Source organism: Eutrema salsugineum, unplaced genomic scaffold, assembly GCF_000478725.1.
Source record: "Eutrema salsugineum unplaced genomic scaffold, Eutsalg1_0 scaffold_4, whole genome shotgun sequence".
Classification (NCBI taxonomy): domain Eukaryota; kingdom Viridiplantae; phylum Streptophyta; class Magnoliopsida; order Brassicales; family Brassicaceae; genus Eutrema; species Eutrema salsugineum.
The window spans coordinates 7,122,547-7,144,508 of record NW_006256686.1 but is presented as its reverse complement, the minus strand read 5'-3'; the positions used below and the strand labels follow the sequence as shown (position 1 = coordinate 7,144,508).

Here is a 21,962-nt window from a genome sequence, read left to right as displayed (position 1 = left end):
TAAATATTTGCCTCCTTTTTGGTGACTTTTATTTCTTGTCGATCAAAGATAAAGTTTGCACGATTCTGTGAAATATTATTTTAACCATAAATAATGTTGTTCCTATCTTATGTTGAAAGCGTAGGATGTGTACTTGCCAATAATTAAGCTTCTAGAACCTCGGTAAATTATTGCCTTTTTTTTTTGCTAAAAGTTTAGTGATGGACCAGTTGGAACCGGATTATTAATGAGTCATAGAGGGTTCGGAAAGCATCGACCCCTAATCCATCCACCGGAAATTTTTTTTTTTTCTTTTTGCTAAAAGGTTTGGTTGAGGTTTTCTTGACGGTATTATCAAAGGTTTTGTTTGTTAAAGAGGCCACAGCTGTTATCACACATGCAGATACTCTCGAACACAATCAAATTTCTAGAAATTTACTACAACTACGGACTCTCAAATGAAGAATTCGAAGTTGCAAATATTCACCAAAAATCATCATATACTGGTATTAGTATATCATTTATGTATGTGTTTATTTGACAAATACTAATCTATTGTGGCAACTAGCATGAGAGATTACTAAAGTAGATAAAATATATATGTTAAGTTGGCTAAATCAACTTTCTCCGAAATCTACCAGCCAAACGTATAATAAAATTTGCACACGATTTTCTAGGAAGAGAAGCACTTATATCTTGTCAATTGTAATTGATTTTGTTTTAGTTGATTAAGAGTTTCACTAGTGTATATCAAATATAACCATATAGTTTAATATCTAATTTTGTTGCTATTTCACGTAGATCAGCTCACTTTTTGTTTTATTATAAACGTATAGTTATTGCGGCTATATACGTTGTTTGCCTGTATCCTGAATCCTGATAATGACAAAGCACTTGGGTCATATAGTTTACAAACTCAGTAAGTTTGCTTTAATTAGAATGATTCCCAAATCTTCACATGTGGGGATTAGATATCGATACGAGATTTTTTGTCCAAAATACTTATCTATGTACATGTACCTTTTCTCTAAATATTAATGTAGTCGATAATATATATCTCTATTATCCACCGTCCGCTATACGAGATATGTTATTAAATATAAATCCTGCAAAGTATATAACCAGTAAAAGCTTGATGGATTTTTTTTAGCGACTGATGTTTACTATTAAAAGCTTGATGGATTAGTCGAATACTAATATTCTTTTTATCAGTAGGCACTTGTTACACCAATGTTATAATAGCCCAACATGTACGAAGAGTATATGATTTAATTAACTTATGATAAAATGAAAAATAATAGTGACTCTGCATAACTAAGAGGAGCCATAAATAAATGTTGGTGATCTCATTGATAGTATTAGTGTTTAGAACAAATAGCTTAAATTACAAACCTAATATATAAAACTAGGATACCATCTTGGAGCATACACTGTATATCCTTATGGATTACGGATTTATTAATCTCTAGATTCTTTTAGTTATTTTGCATAGACTTTTGATTATGTTGAAGGTAAGCATGTTCTGCACATTTCGTTTTCTGAACCTTTTTCCAACATTTCCCTTTTTTAGCTATGTTATTAGGTCGAAGAATAAATTTAACATTATTATTATTCCATTTTATATAAAGACATTAGTTTTATTACTACATCAGTTTATTAGTTTATTGTATTTACCTTTTCAGTATATCACCCACCAAAATAATTATTCCCATTAAGTACAAGTCGATCACGCTTTTTTATTTATAAAAAGTGTACTAGTTCAAATCCAGGTATAGATAACGTTATCTCTTTACAATTAATAAGTAATTTTGACCAATTTTAAATTCGTAAGCTGGAGTTATAAACTGTTTGGCTTTGATTTAGTAGTGTTGTATCATTGCCGTGGTAAAATGTACGCCACTTCGTGTGTAACCATTCGGTGCAGTGGTAGGATATGGTAAGGTGGTACCATACTAATATTTTGTACCATCAAATTTTTTATGTCATCTTCTATCATCAGTTGAACTGCTTAAATTTTGTTAAAAGAAAGACGTTTAAATATTGTACTGCTTATTTCCTTAGCTACATTGGAATTATTATGAGATGGACGAACCAAAAAAATATCCTATTTAGCAGATATCCCAAAAAAAAAATGAAGTGGACATCGAAGGCTTCTCATTAGAATGGCCTTCTACCGCCAGATCTCCTCAGCATGTCCATTCTCCTGAGTACCATCGGTGGCTATCTTCTTGGGATCTTCTTTCGATTCAGTAAGCAACATCTTTTTGGCCATTATGAGCTAATATGAGATTTGTTAGTTCGCCTGAACAACTAGCTAGTTCACAACTCAAGCAACTCCGAGAGCTGAAAAATCCACTTCAAATTGATCATTTTCGAAACCTTCTTCACCGAGCTTCACGATATCTTTCGAGATACCATTCTGTCTTATGATTTTTTTTTTTTTGTGTTTCCTTCTAATCGTGTAGACGCGGACTCTCTGGCATAGACCTTCATGCTTATTTTTACTGTTGTACAGTTTAATATAAGTAAGTATTGAAACATAATAATAATAATAATAATAATAATAATAATAATAATAATAATAATAAGAATAATAGATATCCTTAATTATGGAAGGTAGGAATTTATCCGTTTTAAATTTTTTTTTTAACTCATCAGCAAGTGAATCTATGTTGGTCTTCTAACTATCGAAAAGTAAGAGACAAGCCTTTCACAATATTTGTTCTCATCTTAGATAGTAGAGAATAAACGTATAAAGGAACAACATAAACAATAATATCATAGAAGAAACAAACTTTTTGTCTAGAAAGAACATTAGGTAACATAGTAAACTTAGAAGGCATACCATAAGAATTATTATATATTATGAGGATAGAGTCATAATCAGGCTAATCTTTAGGATAAATTTCACTTTACACCACCGGCCTAGCGTTATGTCGATTTCTCGTCTTTATTCGATGATCACAGTCTTTTGAATCCAAAACAAACGTCATGATAAATTTGTCCTGGCAGGAATAAACTAGAAAATACTAATAAAGTTTGGATGGATTTTAATTTTGATAAGAGTTGAAAATAAATTATCAGAAATACTAGAACACAAAGTATAAATTCGTATCCGATACTTGGCACACCAAAATGATAGTGGAGACACACAAAAATGATCGAAGATGGTAGCTTTAGAAACTCAAATATTTATGATAGATCATTACCAAGCTACATTTGAAAGATGTGTTGAAATTATCAATTTCGATTTATCATTTAATTTTGTGTTTTTTGTATTTTTTTGTGTATGTCAGTGGATTTTCTAATCATTTCGGTAAAAGCTGTGGTCAAATAGTTGTGGAGATAGTAAATGGCTTAGGAATTCATGAGTACACATGATGAATCATTTCATAATCCCAAGCTTATAACAAAGGGAAAATATAAGGGAAAGTAATCAATTCTAATTTTTTTGTTTCTTACAATATGTAGATGTCTAAACCAGGGCACTTTTTAAATAAGTTTGGAAAATTGTGTCATGCATACAAACAAAGTTGAAGGACCACAAACACATTCAACTACATTTTTCTACCAGAAAGTCTTGGACAAAACGTAAGATTGGATATAGACAAACTAGTTAAGCAAATACGATGCATACAAATCTTTAATGACAGCAAATCCAGTTTGGCTGTTAAACACTAAAGACCAATCCACCTTAAGCTACCTTTTTTACTTTGACGAAAACCCATGTTTATGAGTTGTAAAACAGACACCCTTTGATTACTTTATTAATCTTAAATGTTATACCTAACAAGTAACATCCTTTTAGTTACTTTTACTTAGTCCACTCAATTGGTTAAAAGAAAGGATACATTGTCTTTTCGATATCCCAAGTTCGATTCTAGTGAATGGATTTAAAAGTCTAGAAGATAGAGAGATATGAGTCGTCCAAAATTAAGAAAATTATGAGCATAAGAGTAGAAGTGAAAAGAAAAAGAATAGAATTGTTAAAAGCTTGAGTTTGAGGTTGAGGGTGGTGGGGTTCAAATATCATCATCACATTGCTCACGAATGCCAAAACAAATCTAGTTAGTTTATATAATTAGTGTTAGTAGGCAAAGTCTTACATCATTCTTCTAAATTATTCTTTCTTCCTTTTGTTATAAAATAATAAATAAAATCTTTTTTCCCCCACAAATTCCTTGTATTATATGACTTAGGTTTCATTGTTTGAATAGCGTGACGAATTATGAATCCACATTTAGACTATTTCTTAAACCTATCAAAATTCAGTTTCTTTTTTTCACTTAAAATGTTTATAACAACATAAATATAATGAAATAATATAATAGATAAATATAACCATTAATTTTCATTTTTCAACTATTAAACTATCATCAAAACCGGCATATGGGCCAAGCTAGAATTGATATTTTCCCATTACCCAAATTAAATTCTGAAACTAATGGGTTTAATTAGAAATAGATTATAATTTTTTTCTCAAAGTTTCTTTTTTTACTAAGAAAAATTGAAATCTTCTGTCTTTTTCTTTTTATTTCATAAGTTTATTATATTTTAAGATTATAAATCCATTATAAATTATTTTTAAATTGTTAATATCAGTTCATAAGTTCAGAAAATTACAAACAAGCTTATATCCACTGAATTTATGTTATGGATAAGTGATGGATCTTTAATCATCATAACCATAAATTCTTATATACGATAAAAAAATTATTATTATACATTTTATCAAGGTTTTGATAACAATTTGATCATACGAAAGCCAATCGAAACTCAGTTTCAAGTGAAGATATCTTTATTTCCACCAATAAGAAAAGAAAGTCATAACGACAGACTAAATATGTTGTGCATGTGTTGTGCACTCAAACAAAAATTTCATATTTTTTAGACACTATATATATGACTCACTTCATCAAATTATGGTTATCAAAACAAAATTAGATAAGAAATTGCAACTTACTCGGAGAGAAGGATAATACGTATAACTGTGTAAAATCTTCTCCTAGTACCATGCAATGGTTTTTTCAGTTTTAAGTGATTTATTAGCATCTTCGTCTTGTAAAAGAATGTGTTGCAACATTTTTCTTGTAGGATTGTCAGAGGTTAGCTGAAGTCTACATCACCCGAAATAAGCAATATGTTTCTCGGCGAAATATTTTCAAGAACAAGCCTCGGGCGAGGGCTAGTGGGATAGTTGGTCCCTTGGTCTTGTCTTGCAATAGAAAGATCGGTGCCTTCTCATTGCTTTAGTGCGACCACAAGTAACTAGTGACAATTTTGCGGCTAATTGGATGCCATTACAGGTATCATTAAAGACCAGTTCCGACACTTATTGTGTTGGGCTTATGCCTCAGGTAATCTATTGAGCGCTATGAGAGTGCTTCGTGGTTGGGACGCAACTCACGTTCCTCTTTGTGTCTGGTTTCTATCGAGATACGTCAACCTTGTTCCAAATCGAGAAGTTTATGCTGGACACATGTGCTATAGTTGGACTTGGATGATAGAAGGGGCACTGGAATTAATTCGGCAATTTGGGGTTGTAGCGGTAACTTACTCACGTGATTCGAACTTCCCTTACACAGATATGCCACCAATAATTTCTATCAATGCTAGAGGTATCACACAACCGATAATAAGAATCAGGAGAATCCCTACACTACATGCTCTGGAAAAACTGAAGAGCCAAGTCTCTGGGAAGAATTGAGAGTGACTGGGATCCGAGTTTATGCTGGTCCCAATTCTCGCTATCATGTTAATCATCTTTGTCTCCGATCAAGAGAAAGGGGAATGTCAGGATATCACACTGTTATTATGGTTAGAGTATTGGAAATAGATGGAAGGCTAGTCGCCATGTGCAAGATGAGCAATGGTTTGCAAGTTGGTTTTTATGGTTATGTATTTGTGTGCTTATCAACCATGTATTTTATAGTGGGACTTCTGATGATGAAGAAAGTTGCAGAAGGGTTCGACGCACACAGCGACCCATGCATCTCTTGTCGAACTTTAGAGTTATTGACTTTTACGAACGGCGACCAAATGAAAGCTCAGCGGAAGAAGCGTCTGATGAAACGGGCCATGTAGCAATAAAATCAGAAGCTGCGCAATCAGGCATTGAACCACATGGTGTTGAAGACTGTAAAAAAAAACAGAGAAGTTATTTGTGGTTCAGAAGTGAGTGTCACGAAGACCACTCATGTTGATGTGTGTGAGGATACACCATCTGAAGAAAATTCTGGGATGGAAGAATCAGACACAAAAGAAGGATCTGGGATGAAAACATATGAAGAAGATGATTCCACTACCAAGAGCTTTGACAGCAGAGAATCTTCTCTCGTCAGCAGTGATATAGTAAAGGTAAGTAATGAGAAGGAAAAAATAAGACAAGTGGCGCTACTGGCTCAGTTGCATCTGAAACAAGACCTGTGCACAGGATCTTAAATCTAAAGTGGTTACATCTACTACCATAAATACAGGAGCGGAATACTGCAAGGACAGCCAACCTACTGAAATCTCAGGAGGTAATAATTTATTTGAAAGTAAAATTAGGTTATGTACTCTTCCTGTTAAGGACGAGAAGGCTGGAGCTGACTGTATATCTGAATTGGTGTTCAGGAGATGCTCTTCTTTCGGAAAAAGAAATTGCTAAAGGTATTCGTGAGGATGCATCTATTGCGGAAAGGAGTGCGTTAGAAAAATTTCTCTTTCTTCTCTCTTTTCCCTTCAAAGGAGTGCATTTGTTGTTCATTTGTAGAGATATTTAGAAACATAGTATTTGAGGCTTGTTTCTTATCATTTTGAAAATCGATATTTGAGAGAAAATAAACTTGTAACTCATCTTCTTCATTTCATTTCAAAAAGTGTATCTCTTACATTGTCTCTTCATCGACTTATACAACCAAAAGACACAACAACTATTTTCTGACACAAACACCTAACTTCAACTGCTCCCACTAATCTTGTTTAGACTTTAAATTATCATAGCTTAAGACACTTTCTACGACTACTGTTCTAACAAGTTCAATTCAGAATCCAACTGGTTCGGTTTGAAACTAAAATGGCATCATTCAACACTCTCACTTGCCATTTTATCAATCAAACCGAGCTTGATGCGAAATCTTTCAAAACTCCGACCTCCCAAATCTTTAGTCAATATATCTGCTAGTTTTTCTTCACCTTTGCAGTAATGTAGTTGAATCTCCCCATTTTTCTCATAATATCTCACAACATGATATTTGATTTGAATATGCTTAGTCCTTCTATGTTGAACCGGGTTCTTTCCAATGGTTATTGCTGACTGGCTGCAGTAAATGGATACTCCCACTGGGGTGTGAATCCGTAGATCTTCAAGTAATCGTCTTAACCAAGTCACTTGGTTTGATGCTGCACACAGAGCTATGTACTCTGCTTCTATGGTTGATTGAGAAACCGTATCCTGCTTGCTGGTTTGCCAAGTAAAGAAAGCTGATACAATACTGAAACAATAACCTACTGTAGACTTTAGATCCTCTTTTCATCCTCTCCAGTCACTATCCGAGTAGCCAATCAACTTATATTCTTCCACTGCTTTGTACATTAACCCCATATCGATTGTTCCTTTAATGTACCTTAGAACTCATTTGGCATCCTTGAAGTGAGAGACAGTTGGTTCTTTTAAGCACCTGGATAAGTAAGAGGCAGAGAACATTAGGTCAGGTCGAGTAGCTGTTAAGTACATCAACCCTCCGACTAAGCTTCTGTAGACACTGCTTTCAGCCAGATCATCTTCCTCTTGTTGATTATTACGCTGAGGTATAAGAGGAGTACTCATGATCTTGCATTCCTCCATGTTGAAATTCTTCAACAGCTTTTTAGCATAACATTCTTGAGACAGGAATGTACCTTCTGAGCTTTGAACAATTTCCATTCCTAGAAAATAGTTAAGTAGCCCCAAGTTTGACATCTCGAACTCATTCTTTATTGCTGTTTTGAATTCATTCACCATATCTTCATCATCTCCTGTAACGATGAGGTCATCTACATAGATACAAACAACCAGTAACTTCCCATTGTCTTCTTTTGTGTAAAGAGCATGGTCATTATCTCTTCTCCTGAAGCTTTCTCTCTTGAAAAATTCATCAATCCTACTGTACCAACCTCTCGGAGCTTGTTTTAAGCCGTAGAGAGCCTTGTGTAACAGCAGAACATGTCCTTCCTTCCCTTCTCTTTCGAATCCCAGAGGCTGTTCAGCATATATCTCTTCATCTAATCTTCCATTCAAGAAGGCTGATTTAACGTCTAGCTGAAACAGCTTCCATTTCTTTTGAGCAGCCACAGCAAGAAGCAACCTAATAGTTTCATGTCTTGAAACTGGAACGAAGGTCTCATGATAGTTTACCCCATACTGTTGAGTAAAGCCTTTGGCAACTAGCCTCGCCTTGTGTTTCACCACATTTCCTTGGGAATCATTTTTCAATCTGTATATCCATTTCACTCCCACAACGTTTTTGCCAGATGATCTTTTGACTAGTTCCTAAGTTTCATTCTTTTCGATCATTTGTATCTCTTCTTTCATTGCCTCCTTCCACTCCTTGTATTTGAATGCTTATTCAAACAGAGATGGTTATTCTAGACTGCTGTAGCATCCTTCCATCACTGCAGAGTATTCCAAATCTGCGTATGGAGAAGTAAGCAGAATATCTGCAAGTGATCTGGTTCTTTTGTTTACACGGCTTGAGCTTCCTCCTGGACTTCTGTGATCAGTGTTGGTTGATGCAGGACTTATATCAGCTGGTTTATTGTAGTTGTTTGGTTCTGCTTCTCCAATTTTAGAATCTTCACTTCAGTTTCGGTTTCAAGAGGTATACTTTGATCTTTTACCACTTCTTTGTTGCTCCAGTCCCATTTTCTATCTTCGTCGAAAATGACATCTCTAGAAATGTCTATCTTGTTTTCTTCCAGGAGATACACTCTGTACCCTTTTGTTTGAGAGCTGTAACCAACAAATATTCCCCTCTTGGACTTATCATCTCACTTCCTTTTTTTCTCGTCTGGAATATGGACATAGCAGAGGCATCCGAATACTTTCATATGGCCAACTCCTGGTCTTGTACCGTTCCAAGCTTTAAGTGGAGTTGTGCTCTTAAGAGCTCTTGTTGGTGTTCTGTTTTGAACATAAACAGCATTATAGACCGTTTCTGCCCAAAATTTCAAGGGCCAACCTATTGCTTTAACCATTGCTCTAGCCATCTCTATCAGACTTCTATTTCTTCTTTCTCAAACTCCATTTTGCTGAGGTGAATAAGCAGCAGTCAGTTGCATTTCAACTCCATTTTCTTCAAGGAACTTTGTGAATTCACCAGACAAATGCTCTGAACCTCAGTCAGTTCTGAGTTTCTTGATTTTGCTGTTAGCTTGATTTTCCACCAAATTTTTGAATCTCTTAAAGGTTGTGAAGACATCTGACTTAGCCTTTAAGAAGTAAACCCACACCATTCTAGTCGCATCATCAATGAAGGTGAGTACATACCTGCTACCACTAAAGGAGGTGTTTTGCATTGGACTACACAAGTCACTGTGAATCAGCTCTAACTTCTGAGTTGCTCTTGAATCAGATTCTTTTGGAAATGAATCCTTGCTGTGCTTGCTGATAAGGCAGCTTTCACATCGGTCCTGAGCTATTTTGAACTTAGGTAGACCGGTGACCATTCCTTCTGACTGCATGATCTTCAGGTTTGTATAACTCGTGTGCCCAAGTCTTTTGTGCCACAGCTCTGCAGTCTTGTCTGCAGCCACCATCGCCGTTTCTTCTCTTGAATGCCATTTGATGTGAAAACTTTTGTTAACCATTTGAACTTCTCCTATCTCTCTCCCAGATTTGTCGTGAATGATGCATTTGTTTCCCTGGAAAGTGACTTTGTAACCATTGGTGATCATCTCTGGAACACTTAAAAGATTCTTTCCAAGTTTGGGTACTAAAAAGACATATTTTATGATTCTTTTTCCCTTCTTGGTTGTTACTTTTATATCTCCTTTTCCTTCTGCCATTACCACAGTTCCATTTTCCACCTTTATAGGAACTTTGATGTTTGTGTTTATTTTGACAAACAGGTTCCTATTTGGGGTCATGTGATTTGTACATCCACTGTCTATGAGCCAAATATTCTCCTTACTTGATTCTTCTTCTTCTTCTTGTCTTGCAGTGAACATGTGATTCTTCTCTTTTTCATCATGTTCCTCAGACGCCTGTTTCTTCTTCTTCTTTCTGTTTTTGATTTCTTCATCTTTGATCACCATCTTGTTCCTGTCAGTTTCTTGAACCTTTGTACCAGTTTCTCTGACTTTTGTTCTCTTCATTGTCGAACTTTCTTCATCCGCAATCTTTGTCTTGTTCAGGGAATCTCCATAGATTATCATGAGCTCTGATACCATGTAGATATATTCAGAAACAGAGTATTTGAGACTTGTTTCTTATCATTTTGAAAATCGATATTTGAGAGAAGATAAACTTGAAACTCATCTTCTTCATTTCATTTCAAAAAATGTATCTCTTACATTGTCTCTTCATCGACTTATACAACCAAAAGACACAACCACTATTTTCTGACACAAACACCTAACTTCAACTGTTCCCACTATTCATGTTTAGACTCTAAACTATCATAGCTTAAGACACTTTCTGCGACTATTGTTCTAACAACTTCTTTAGAATCCAACTGGTTCGGTTTGAAACTAAAATGACATCATTCAACATTATTCCGCAAATATTACCTTATCTATTGAGAGAAACCCAAAACCTAATCAAAATCAACTATTCATGAGAGAAATCCAAAATCTAAGGAAAACCATTTATCCCTGTCGCACACAGACGACACTCACATGATAAAAACTAACAAGTCATCGTGGGTGATCTCTACTGTGATATTCCCTTGGGTCTATACATAATCCGTGAAAAGAATGTTGTCATGATTGGTGAATTGGTAAATCAAAATTAAACAATCTGATTCCTCTTGCATCTAATTATATGAAGTTTCCACTTCTAAAACGATTTTTTTTGTTGTTGCTCTTAGGACGTTGAAAAGGAAGAGCTTCCTGCTCAAATGGTTCAAGTTTCAGAAACAGAGATCAAAAGGGTTAGTGCAATATCTCTTTACTTCCCTTTATTTGTTGATTCTCGTGCTTCAAATTTCGCTTGATTGGGGGAGCTTCTCTCACGAACCGATCTTTTGGTGGATTTGCTTTGTTTTTGTTTTGTGAATTTGGATTCTACTGACTCCTCAATTACACTCTTCTGTTTAGTCAGGCTCAGAATGCAGAGAAGGAAGAAATGCTTTTAACGGGTACGAAGCAGAAAAGAATGGAGTTTCTTGATCTCGATTATGAGGCATTTTACCTATGTGTTGCAGCATTGTAGAAACTAGAAAATGTGAAGGTGCATACATGATGAGTGGAGATTTTGACTCATTCTAACCTGTGTTTACTAATTGTTTTAGGAGTTTTTGGAGTCTTTTCATGAAGTTTCAGGTGACTTAGAGACCTTATCAGAGGATTGGAGTGTTTAGGAGGCATTGGAGCAAAAGGAGATGAATTGGAGCAATAAGGAGCTATTTCACACGCTTTTGGAGAAATCATCCGCGGAGCACCTGCTCCCGGTTTGGACCCTTCGTGGAGCACCTGCTCCAGACGGGAGAAAAATAAGGAAAACATCTTTACCTAATCTCAAGCCGCGTGAAAGGAATAAAAAAGAGTCCAAGCCGCCTATCTTTTCTTCTACGCTTTCTTTTTACAATTTCCTGAACCATAGAGTTTTTACTTGTAAGCCTTTGGGAGAAGAAATCTGCTACACTTTGAGAAGAATTCTGAACCCTATTATCTCTTCTGCGATTTTAATTCATGAATTCCTTTCCATCTGTTTCTGTGTTTCTTTTCTCCATGTCTGAGTAGATCTCTTAGCTAGATTAAAGCGTTCAAAGGATTTCATGAGTTAGAGGATTAGATGCAAATAGGACTTGATATCTATTGTCTTCACCATTGTTAGACTTAATGCTTAGGTTGAATTGATCACTCAATCTGCGATTTTAGGTTAATCTATTCATCAAAAGTGTAATAGGTTGCTAGAATAAACATTGGTGAGCGATTTGTCCTTAGCCAACGACAGTTGAAGTTAAGGCAAATCGTGAACAGATCACACCTGCTAGCTAATGCTTGTCTGCAATTTTCTAGGTTCAAACGACAGTTTAGGATTTAGGTTGTTAGACAAAGTTATCGAGATCACGACAGTGGATCGATAAGCTTTTCTGTTTGAGTTCGAGACTTGCGTTACACTTGTGCCCTGAATAGTCATCTGATTCTTATCTCTGAAATTCCTGCGAATTGCTTTGGTCTAGTGCTTGTTTTAATTTGAATTTAAATCGTTGTTTGCCATTCTGTTTACTTTTTAGTTTTCGAAACAACCATCTTTCGTCTTAGCTTTAATTCAATCCTCACAAATTCATAGAGTAACATTGGTCCTCTGGATTCCGAATCCTTTATATTACAACTACATCATTGTTCTATTGCAGTAGAAACTAGGAGTACATCCAGTGTGAATCAATACATTCTAGGGTTGTTTTGAAAATAAGGACGTTTTTAAGTTTTAATTTGAGAAATGGGTAGTTTTAAGTTTTAATTGGTCGGGGTAGGGACATATTTTCATAATGGCAAGCTTACCCTTCTTTCTGAGAGAGAGAGAGACAGTGCAGTCTGTTCCTTAGATAGAGACAGACACAGAAAATACCGTGGGTCCCAGGCGAAGTCTACGTCCGGGCGCGTAACAAGCGGGAAGAGAGCACTCACGCACGTGATTGGGTCGTTTTTTGGGCCTGATTTCGAATTTGGGAATGAAATTCCCAAAAACCACCTTTATGGGCCTCGGTTATGGGCCGGAAAATACCCAACTAATTACACGATAAACTACCCTTTGCAGTATCTTTTTAATTTTGGCGGGAAAAGTGTGGTTAATTAGAGATAATGGAGATAAATTGGTAAAAATAATAAACAAAGTACCCTAACCAAATTAGAAACCCTAGTTTCCCTTTCCAAAAGATGTTGAAATTGAAGGGGAAATTATGCGAAGATCAAGAGGACAACAACCACGGTTAGTTACTTAATCCTATGATTGTACACCCATAGATTTGTCATTGTTATTTTCGAATTTTTTGGGTCTGGTGTTCGCGATTTTCTAGTAGTTTTATAGATATGGTGTTCGCGAATTGCAGTGGATGCGTTCATTCTTGTTATGGCGGGAACGTGGATAAGGTAATATACAGGAGAATGGGATTTCAAAATGGACATATCTCGGCGTGGAAGGTGCATAAATTGCAAAGATGTGTCCGGACCAGATGATTTGAGAAATCTGATTGCGCATGAGTTCGGATTAGACACGAGAGCTGTTTCGGTGGAGATTTCCTACTGGTTTGATGATGTTCTAGCTGAGCTTAATGGTGATGGGAGTTGTCCATGTGTAATAGTTACTCCTCGAGAGTACAAATTCTTCCTTTCGCTGCATAAGTCTGACAAGTCTGTGAATTTATTTGTCACATTCAAGGAGTCAGTAAATGGTGAAATGGTGAGATTGAAACGGAAGGACAGTCTTGAAGTTCAAATTGCGAGGGAACGGCGAAAGTCCTTAGGGCCAACAAATTTCATTGCCTCTTCTTTGGCTGAGTCAAGACAACCCGATGATGAAGAAGCAGATGATGAAGATATCGATGATTGTTTGCTGATAGCACATGCCGAGAAAGTAGAGGCAGAGGCCGCAATGAACACCTCCAAAGGTGTACAACCTGAAGCTGTCTCTGTAATCCATCCTCCAATGGGATTAAAAATGTCCCAGGAATCAGAGAAAGTAGAGGCTAAGGCCAGCACTAACAGCCCCGTTAATGTCAAACCGGATGTTCCAAGTCACGCTCTCTCTGTTGATCACCCTGAGTTGGAAATAAAAATGTCCTAGGAATCAGATGAGGCGAGAGATTCGGAAGAGAAGGAAGCTGATGATGTTGACGATGCACAATACGGACCTGATGATGATGATGATCCGGATTATGATTTTGACTGGTGGAATGATTACGTACTAGCAGATGGTAAGGGTTTCCATTCTAAACCTGGAGTTGATGAGGATAAGTATGACTGTGGTAGTTCAGGGGGTTGTGGTAGTACTCGCGGAAGTGAGCCGAGTGATTCAAACCATATGGACAACTCTATTGTCTTAACGGAGAGTCCTATTCATTTTCCTGGAAGAAAGAGGACTGTATGTGAGAATGTTCTGGTTCCCCATAGAGATGATGATGATTTTGTGCAGACTCCGACAGGTGATGTCAGTTGGGGGCGTCAGAATGGCGGTGCAGAGCTGAAGAAAGCGATTAAACGTACAGAACTATATGGATTTCCGGATGTGGCACCAGTCTCTGATGAAATGGCAGGGGATTTCGATGAACTTGATTTGTCAAATGAAGATGGAGAGATATGGGTTGGAAAAAAGTTCAGGAACAAGGAACACTTTAAAATCACGTTGGCCATCAATGCGCTGAAGAATATAGTGACGTTCAATTTCAAAAAGCATGCGAAGAAGTACACAGTCGCCGAATGTCCATCAAAGATTTGTGATTGGAGAGTGTTGGGGGGTCAAGTTGGCGACTCGGCGTTGTATGAGGTGAGGAAGGCGTGTTTGAAGCATACATGCCACCCGGATACAAGAAAGAAATTTTCTAAACATGCTACTTCTAAAGTCATGGCGGCTCTGCTGAAGTCTAAGTATGAGAATGCAATAGTTGGGTCATGTGCGAGTCAGCTACCTGCGATTGTTCTCTCCGAATATAATATTATGGTGCTAAGTAGGCAGTTATGGTGAAGGGATTGAATTTAAAGAGGTAGTAGTGCAGTTTTAATAGAGCCGAATAGATGTCTTTGAAGAGAGACGTTGAAAAGAGACGAAAATGTGTCTTTTCGTTTACCGGCAAAATTAAATTACCACAATAAATACAGAGAATTACCAAATAAAAGCAAATTTCACCATTAAACTTTTTTGACGAATGATTTAATTTAATTTTTGATATACCACAATACATTTATGATATCTGAGACAATACTATTAGTATTTATGATAATATCGAAATTTCATTGACAACCCAGCCCTTTATTTATTTGTTGGAAACTAAATTTCTTGTCATCATTACAGACGTTTTCTCAACATCACGTAAACCGAGATATAGAGTACAGATTGTCCACATAGACGAAATCATGCATATTTTTTAAAATATGCGTACAGAAATAGGTAAGGTAAGACTTTTAATAAATAATGTCGTTTGTATATCCATATTCTCCGAAAATACCCACAAAAGAGATAATGTCGTTTGTATACACAAATATATAATATGTGATAAATGTAACATTCAGGTGTACAAATTTAGGTGTACATATTGAGTCCAGATTGAGGTGTTCTTTTTTTGTAGTTATTAGACGTACAAAGAGAGGTAAACTGAGACTTTAAAGATATAACAGAATGGTTCTCGAAAAACTGAAACTACCACCCACCGAAATTAAATATTGTCAACACAATTAAAGTATACATAGATAGAAAGCAAAACAAAGTACACCTACATACATACAGGCCTAAATAAAAGATTAAATCATAAAGTACGAAATATGGAATCTAATCGATTACACACCAAGGTGTACACACCAAGGTGTACACAATGCAGGTGTACACACCGAAACTGGTTGTCTTTCACCAATCAGTCACCATTCTTCCATTGACGGCCCAGAACGCGCTGCATACCAAACAAATACGAAGAACTTTTGCGTTTCCTGTGCCCAGAAACACGACGTGCACATGCTTGGCCCCTTTAACAATTCGTCATGCCAATCAAGTTGAGCATTGGCAACACCACATCGACAAGACCAAAGTGTGGAAAACTGAGCATTAGTCTCAAATCTCCTCCTCGAAAACTCATCATGCAAATTAACATAACCACGCTCACCTCCATCAATAATTTTCCGAATTATTCTCCTCATTGCCCCCCTGCTTAGTTTTGAAAGATACTCTAAACCCACGGGGTCTTCGACCACTGCTTTCATGTACATGCCATACATGTAAATACCTGTTTCGTATCCCATATCTGCCGATTCCTTGATGAGTTTTATGCCACCTTTGTCTCCACGGCAGCAGAAGTAGTCTTGCATCCCCTTCATGAACAGCAAACCAGGATTGCGTGCGTCATACATCCTCCTCAACAAGTTGGGAAATTCCCAAAACGCGATAAAAGGCATATCGAAATCTTCGGGAATAGGCATCTCTAATTCCACGGGATCAACCGATGCCAGAAAATTTTGGGTTAAAGTGCAGGCCTGGAACCGTTTGCAAACTTGCTTCAGTGTGAAAATTTTTTGGACGGAGTTGCAACTGTATGCGAGAACCTTCTCCAATAGTTCGTCGGGAAGCGCCATCAGAGGGGATTGACAATCACGGATATCCGCATCACATCGCCCTCTCTTTGGTGCCATAGTTAATTTGTGAGGTTCAATTGTGATGAAAACGGTTGTTTATGGAGATAGAATAACTGCGGTTTAAGATTTGTGAAGCGGAACGGTTCTTTATGTTGCATATATATAATAATAAAAAAGCCCACTAATTGAGCGTATACATTAAATGCGGTTACCGTTAAGATTGTAAATGAGTTTGTAAAATTATTGCATAAACCATAAATTTCCTTGTACACCCAGTAGATGTACACCTAAATGGATATTGGTGTACAGGTACATATTTCTCCTGGAACACAGTATTCACACACCAATTAATAAGTACTAAAATAAAGTGAACTATGAACAAATTTTTCTTGATGTACTCCCATTTCATGCATATTGGTGTACAACTAAACGCTGTTAGGTGTACGGATGCGCAATTATTAAAGTAAACTAAATTGTAACCAAACTAAATAATTGACACACCATTTAATAGATACTAAAGTAAACCCTAAAGTATAACCATAAAAATTCTCAAATAAACCCACATCCTAAACATTATCAAACACATAATCCAACAAATAACCCTTCCATAAATTGTCAAGTTCAACATTAAACTTCAACATTCGTCCTAAGCGTTGGCAATAGCCGGATTCCCGAAAAACTCTTCGTATGAGTCCATGGCGTATTTCTCCCTTAACCTGTCAACGGCATCGTCCGTTATCAAAGCCATATCCTCCACTCCAAGCCCTGCAGCATGCATCTCTAAGAATTTGGCCGCACATGGCCCACAGTCACCGGATCTTTTGTTCTGATATATGCCCTCCAAACGACTCCATGTGTAAGGGGTGGTGCGTACGCCTTCCGTTAATTTGCTATCCAAATAACGCTTCAATATAAATGGCATACTTTGACACACGGGCGCCATATACTGCTCCACAGCCGCTTCATCATTATGACTGATGAAAGAGTCCAAAATCTTTATGTTGCCCGTTTTAAAGTCAATTACAAGGCCCACCCAATGCTCAGACCCCCAGTTCATCGGGACGCATACAACATCCACAAACCGTAGAAACATTTGCCTCTGCCGCTGATTAGCCCATTTTGCTGGTTTTCCCAATACAATACCCTGAATGGTTTTCCCCCAGTCATACTGATTTTTGTCTCGCGATATGAAATCGTTGTAGTAGTTGCCGATGATGGATATGAACAAGGTGTCTACAAATGCTACCCTGTCTTTCAAGTAGATTTCACCTCTACGTCTCCAAAGCATGGCCATTATTACTTGCATGTGCTGACAAATAACAAAACATAAATAACATATATTACATATAATTAAACACTCAGTAGGCTTCGCAATTTGTAGGAAGAATTGATTGTTCACAGTATGACCAGTGACAATGCAAAAGTCGCTGATTGTTCACAGTATGACCAGTGACAATGCAAAAGTCGCTGTTCTGAGAGCAATTGGTAATTGATTAGAATGAAAGTTTATGGATAAATTGCCTTCAATACGATATAACTTACATGTTTCTTTCACGCGATAATAACTCCTGAAATGCCTTGAAGTGGTATACAAATAGAGCTTTCACCTTTGAATCAGCGGAGTAAATATCTCGAATCTTGTCCGACCGTACACGTGCACGTTTTCCTCTACCTCTTCCTCCTCTACCTCTTCCTCTTCCTCTTCCTCCTCTTCCTGTTCCTCCACTTTTTCGCCTCACACCAGACGATCCTTCAACTTCTTGTGGGGGTTTAGGAGTACAAGGTGTCTTCTGCGAAGCATCACTTGCATCCTCAGGCGCAGTATGGTAATCTTTCCCCAAATTTGAGTCGTCCTCATTAGCCACAGCCTACAAACCACCGTAACAATAAAGCGTATAACATATCAATCGTATACCTAGCGTATACCTAAACACTACTGTATACACATCCATATCATATGAACAACTTTAATGTCTGACCTCGGCATCCTGCGCATCTGTCTGCGCTTCATGTTTCTTATATGCGTAGCTCAATGGGTGAGGAGTCTGAGGTTTGTAGACTACTAAGGGGCCTGACACCAAATTTGTTCTACCACCATCCACCTGAATAAGTCATAAATAACATAGCACAATACACCCACGTTATGAAACTTAATAGAGTCAGCTGCTGCCTAAACAATTAGCTCACCTCGTTGAGGCCAGTAGGTGGATCTTCATCCGGAATGACGAAGTAAGGAGATGGACGACTTGTTCCTGAATTGGCTTGTCCCGGTTCAGGGGTCATCGTCGGAGCTTCTGGAATCTTCAAGTACGCATGGTCCCTGGGAGAATAATGGTCCCCGCCGTAGTAAGTAGATGTCCCTTCTTCATCATCTCTTTCTTTCTGGTGTACACCAGCTTCGGGGTGTACACCATCGTTATGGCGTACGCTAGACTGTGCCCCATCATAACCTCCTTCTTCACCTCCATCTTCGGCTTTGTCTTCATCTTCATCCGGTTTTTTACCATCTTTTTTTGTATTCTGTCCTTCGTCATCCTGTTCCCCATCTTCTTTTGACTGGTGTACATCGTCATCTTCTTCGTCCTCTTGGTATACGCCCAATCTCTTGTCCAACTCGGTCTTAATGTCACGAAGGAGCAAAGTATTCTGACGTACTATCCATCTTTTAAGCTCTTTAATGGGTCCACTATCAAGGGATTCATCTTCCGATAGATTAGAAGAGTTCTTGCCCATGCCTCTCTTCCTCTGCATGGGGCGTTTTTCAGTTTGATGAGTTTTCTGTTTCTTCTTCGGTCTGGTGGATGGCTCAGGTTCCTGTTCATTGGTAACCTTGTCCTCTGCATCACTAATATCCACGATAGGGGCCGGTGCCACTGCAAAATCCGAAGGTGTGAATGTGTACCCCTCGGCCATGAGTTCTTGCATGAATGCAACTTCGGCATCCTCTACCTCATCTACCCAACGCAATTCATTCTGTTGGTCATTGTCACCATCATCCAGTACCATCTGTTTCACAGACAACTAAGACAAAAAAATAAAATTGTAAAATTGCCAACCAAAATGACAGAGCACTTATCTTTTAAGACAAGTACTACAAAATAAGACTACAAATACTACTAAATATAATACTACAAATAATTTACCAGAGGGTCGGATTCCACGGCATGTATGTCCCCAAGATGCAACAGTGTGATAACGTTTTGACAGCCTTCGGGATCTTCAAGGAATGTCTTCAAGTTATCAGGTTGAGGAATTTTGGAAACCAACATTGGTATAGATTGGAGGGCCATGAGTTGTAGTGATAGAGGGAATCCATAGCATGCACTGGTTTTCTGTTTAAGTTGACGGCGCAATCATGTTACAGGATTCTCCCTTTTCTCGGCATCCTGATTGCCTTCGGAGCTTGAAAACGAGATACTGTTTTGTTATAGGATACCCTCCCCCATGGATACAGCATGAACCTATCCAAGTCAGTCAGCATCGCAACGTATTTCTCGGTGAGGGCCAGATTTTTGCTATTGCAAAACAGAACACCGTCGACAAGAACGATTAGGGCCAATGGAAGCCGTTTCCATCGGGGTAGATCCGGGTCCTTTAGCATTTCAAGCACATCAAACACGTTCATCGCCTTCGCTCTTCCGAACAGGTCTTTCCAGATTCCTGTTTTTCCCACATCGTCTTCTTCTTCTGTGCTATCAGGTTCGGGATTGCAATTCAATCCAGTGATTTCCTTGAACTCCCGTATCGAATATCTCAGAGGCTGTCCACCAAAGAGGAACCAAATCTCGTGTTTCTTCGTGGTCACAAGTTGTCGTGATAGAAGAGCATGGACAAGTTTGGCGCTGTTGCAACATCTTGCAATAGGTAGATGGAACAACTTCCCAAACTGGGAATGAAGTAGCTTCTCAAGATCTTCAGTACCCTTTAACGCCTCGACAAGGAGGCCAATGACATTGGCCTTTGATATATGTTCAACCGAGCACCAACGGGGTAGCAACCATCGCCGAGGACTCGTTTTGCTAGTTTTTCCGAAAGGTTATTTGAAGCTTCTCCATCTTCCATGCCTGTATTTAAAGGTTCTCCGTCTTCCATACCTGTATTTGAACGAAAACAACAATTCCGAAATGCACGAAAAGATATAGTATTCTGGATAAACGGAAAACTACCCTATTCGTATGGTCTCCTATAAAAACTTCTGTAACTGTTTCTAGATGATATAAGAGTAATCCAACCGTTTGAAATCAATATATAGACATAAGTACTACAGTTCATAACCGCCAATACATAAATCAAGCCAATCAGGCGCCCCGTTTCAATCTTAATCTTAATTACAATCTTAATTTGAATTACAAACCGCCAGTACAGTTCAGACAAGGTCGAAGTTCATAAATGTAACTTACTTTTAGAATTCTGAGAAGGCCATTCTAGAAGAAGAGGAGCGAATTGTACTTTGGCTCTACACCGCCGGCGTGGATTCAGACGACTCGAGTGAATGGGATGTTCAACCCGGTCACTCCGTCGCGGTGGCATGGGCAGCATGGGCGAGTGGTCCGTCGGAGCTGTCTTCGAGTTACTCCGGAGCACTCGCCTCGACACCGGATGCACGGTGTTGTTCCGCGTTAACGATTTTTTAACTTTCCCCGCCATTATAAAGGTCTATCGGAGGCTAATCGGAGCTGGATTGCCGGAGATGGTAGATAGACGACGTCCAGATGTGGATCCCGAATTAAATTTTTAATTTAAATGTTAGGGTGTCGATAAATTATACTTCGGTTTTTAATTTGGTTTTACTTCGGTTTATGATATTGGACTTCGGTTGATAATTTTGTGTAATCAGTTTACCAAATCGGATTTAATCAGGCATTTTTAGTTATTTTACTTCGATAATGGCAATTTTGAAAATAAAAATTGCCTAAGGGCCCTTGTGGGAAGACAAACAGTAAAAACACCCTTTTCCTTCTACGGTTTTCAAAACATCCTATTCCTCAAATTTAAAACTTAAAAACATCTCATTCAGCAATTTTCTCTACATTCTATTGATAAAATTATATTACTTGAGTTTTAATTTTAGAATTTATATCTAGTATTTGAGGTTTTAACAATCTTGTTTGAATCTATATATGTGTCATTTAAAAAATATTATTTTGTCGAACGCTTAAAAAGTTTGGATACTAAAATCAAACAAAATATAACAAATTAATTAAATAATACTTAATTAGTATTGATACAAAGATAAAGTATTATATCACTTATTCAATCAAGAATTTTTTTTCTTTTAGTTGCATCTTCGTTATGTATGTTTCATGAAAAAGTAATAAAATTAAAAATTATTCTCTTAGCTAGTTTCATCAATACAAATTTTTTAATTTAATAGAAATTTGAAAAAAATAAACTAATAAACACAACTTTTGCTTTCATATATTTTAAAACTAAAACAATAAATGAATCTTAGTATTAATAAAAGTTGACATGAAAAATAATATTAACACGAAATAAAATAGTATACATTACTTCTTCTGATC

General features: G+C 37.3%; 1 protein-coding gene across 1 annotated transcript; it reads left to right on the top strand.

The window, feature by feature from the left end:
* Positions 1–10,499: 10,499 nt before the first annotated feature.
* Positions 10,500–11,519, top strand: LOC18013572 (sm-like protein LSM1A). Its single transcript, XM_006418701.2, has 5 exons — positions 10,500–10,515; positions 10,855–10,937; positions 11,028–11,090; positions 11,261–11,341; positions 11,451–11,519. Exons 1-5 carry the CDS (start codon positions 10,500–10,502, stop codon positions 11,517–11,519), a joined length of 312 nt encoding a protein of 103 aa, XP_006418764.2.
* Positions 11,520–21,962: the final 10,443 nt, after the last annotated feature.

Excerpts from the sequence above, each read along its gene's own strand:
- LOC18013572 (XM_006418701.2), top strand. Across the intron at positions 10,938-11,027 it reads TTGTCATGATTGGTGAATTG|GACGTTGAAAAGGAAGAGCT; the intron begins GTAAATCAAAAT and ends TGTTGCTCTTAG. Across the intron at positions 11,091-11,260 it reads CAGAAACAGAGATCAAAAGG|GCTCAGAATGCAGAGAAGGA; the intron begins GTTAGTGCAATA and ends CTGTTTAGTCAG.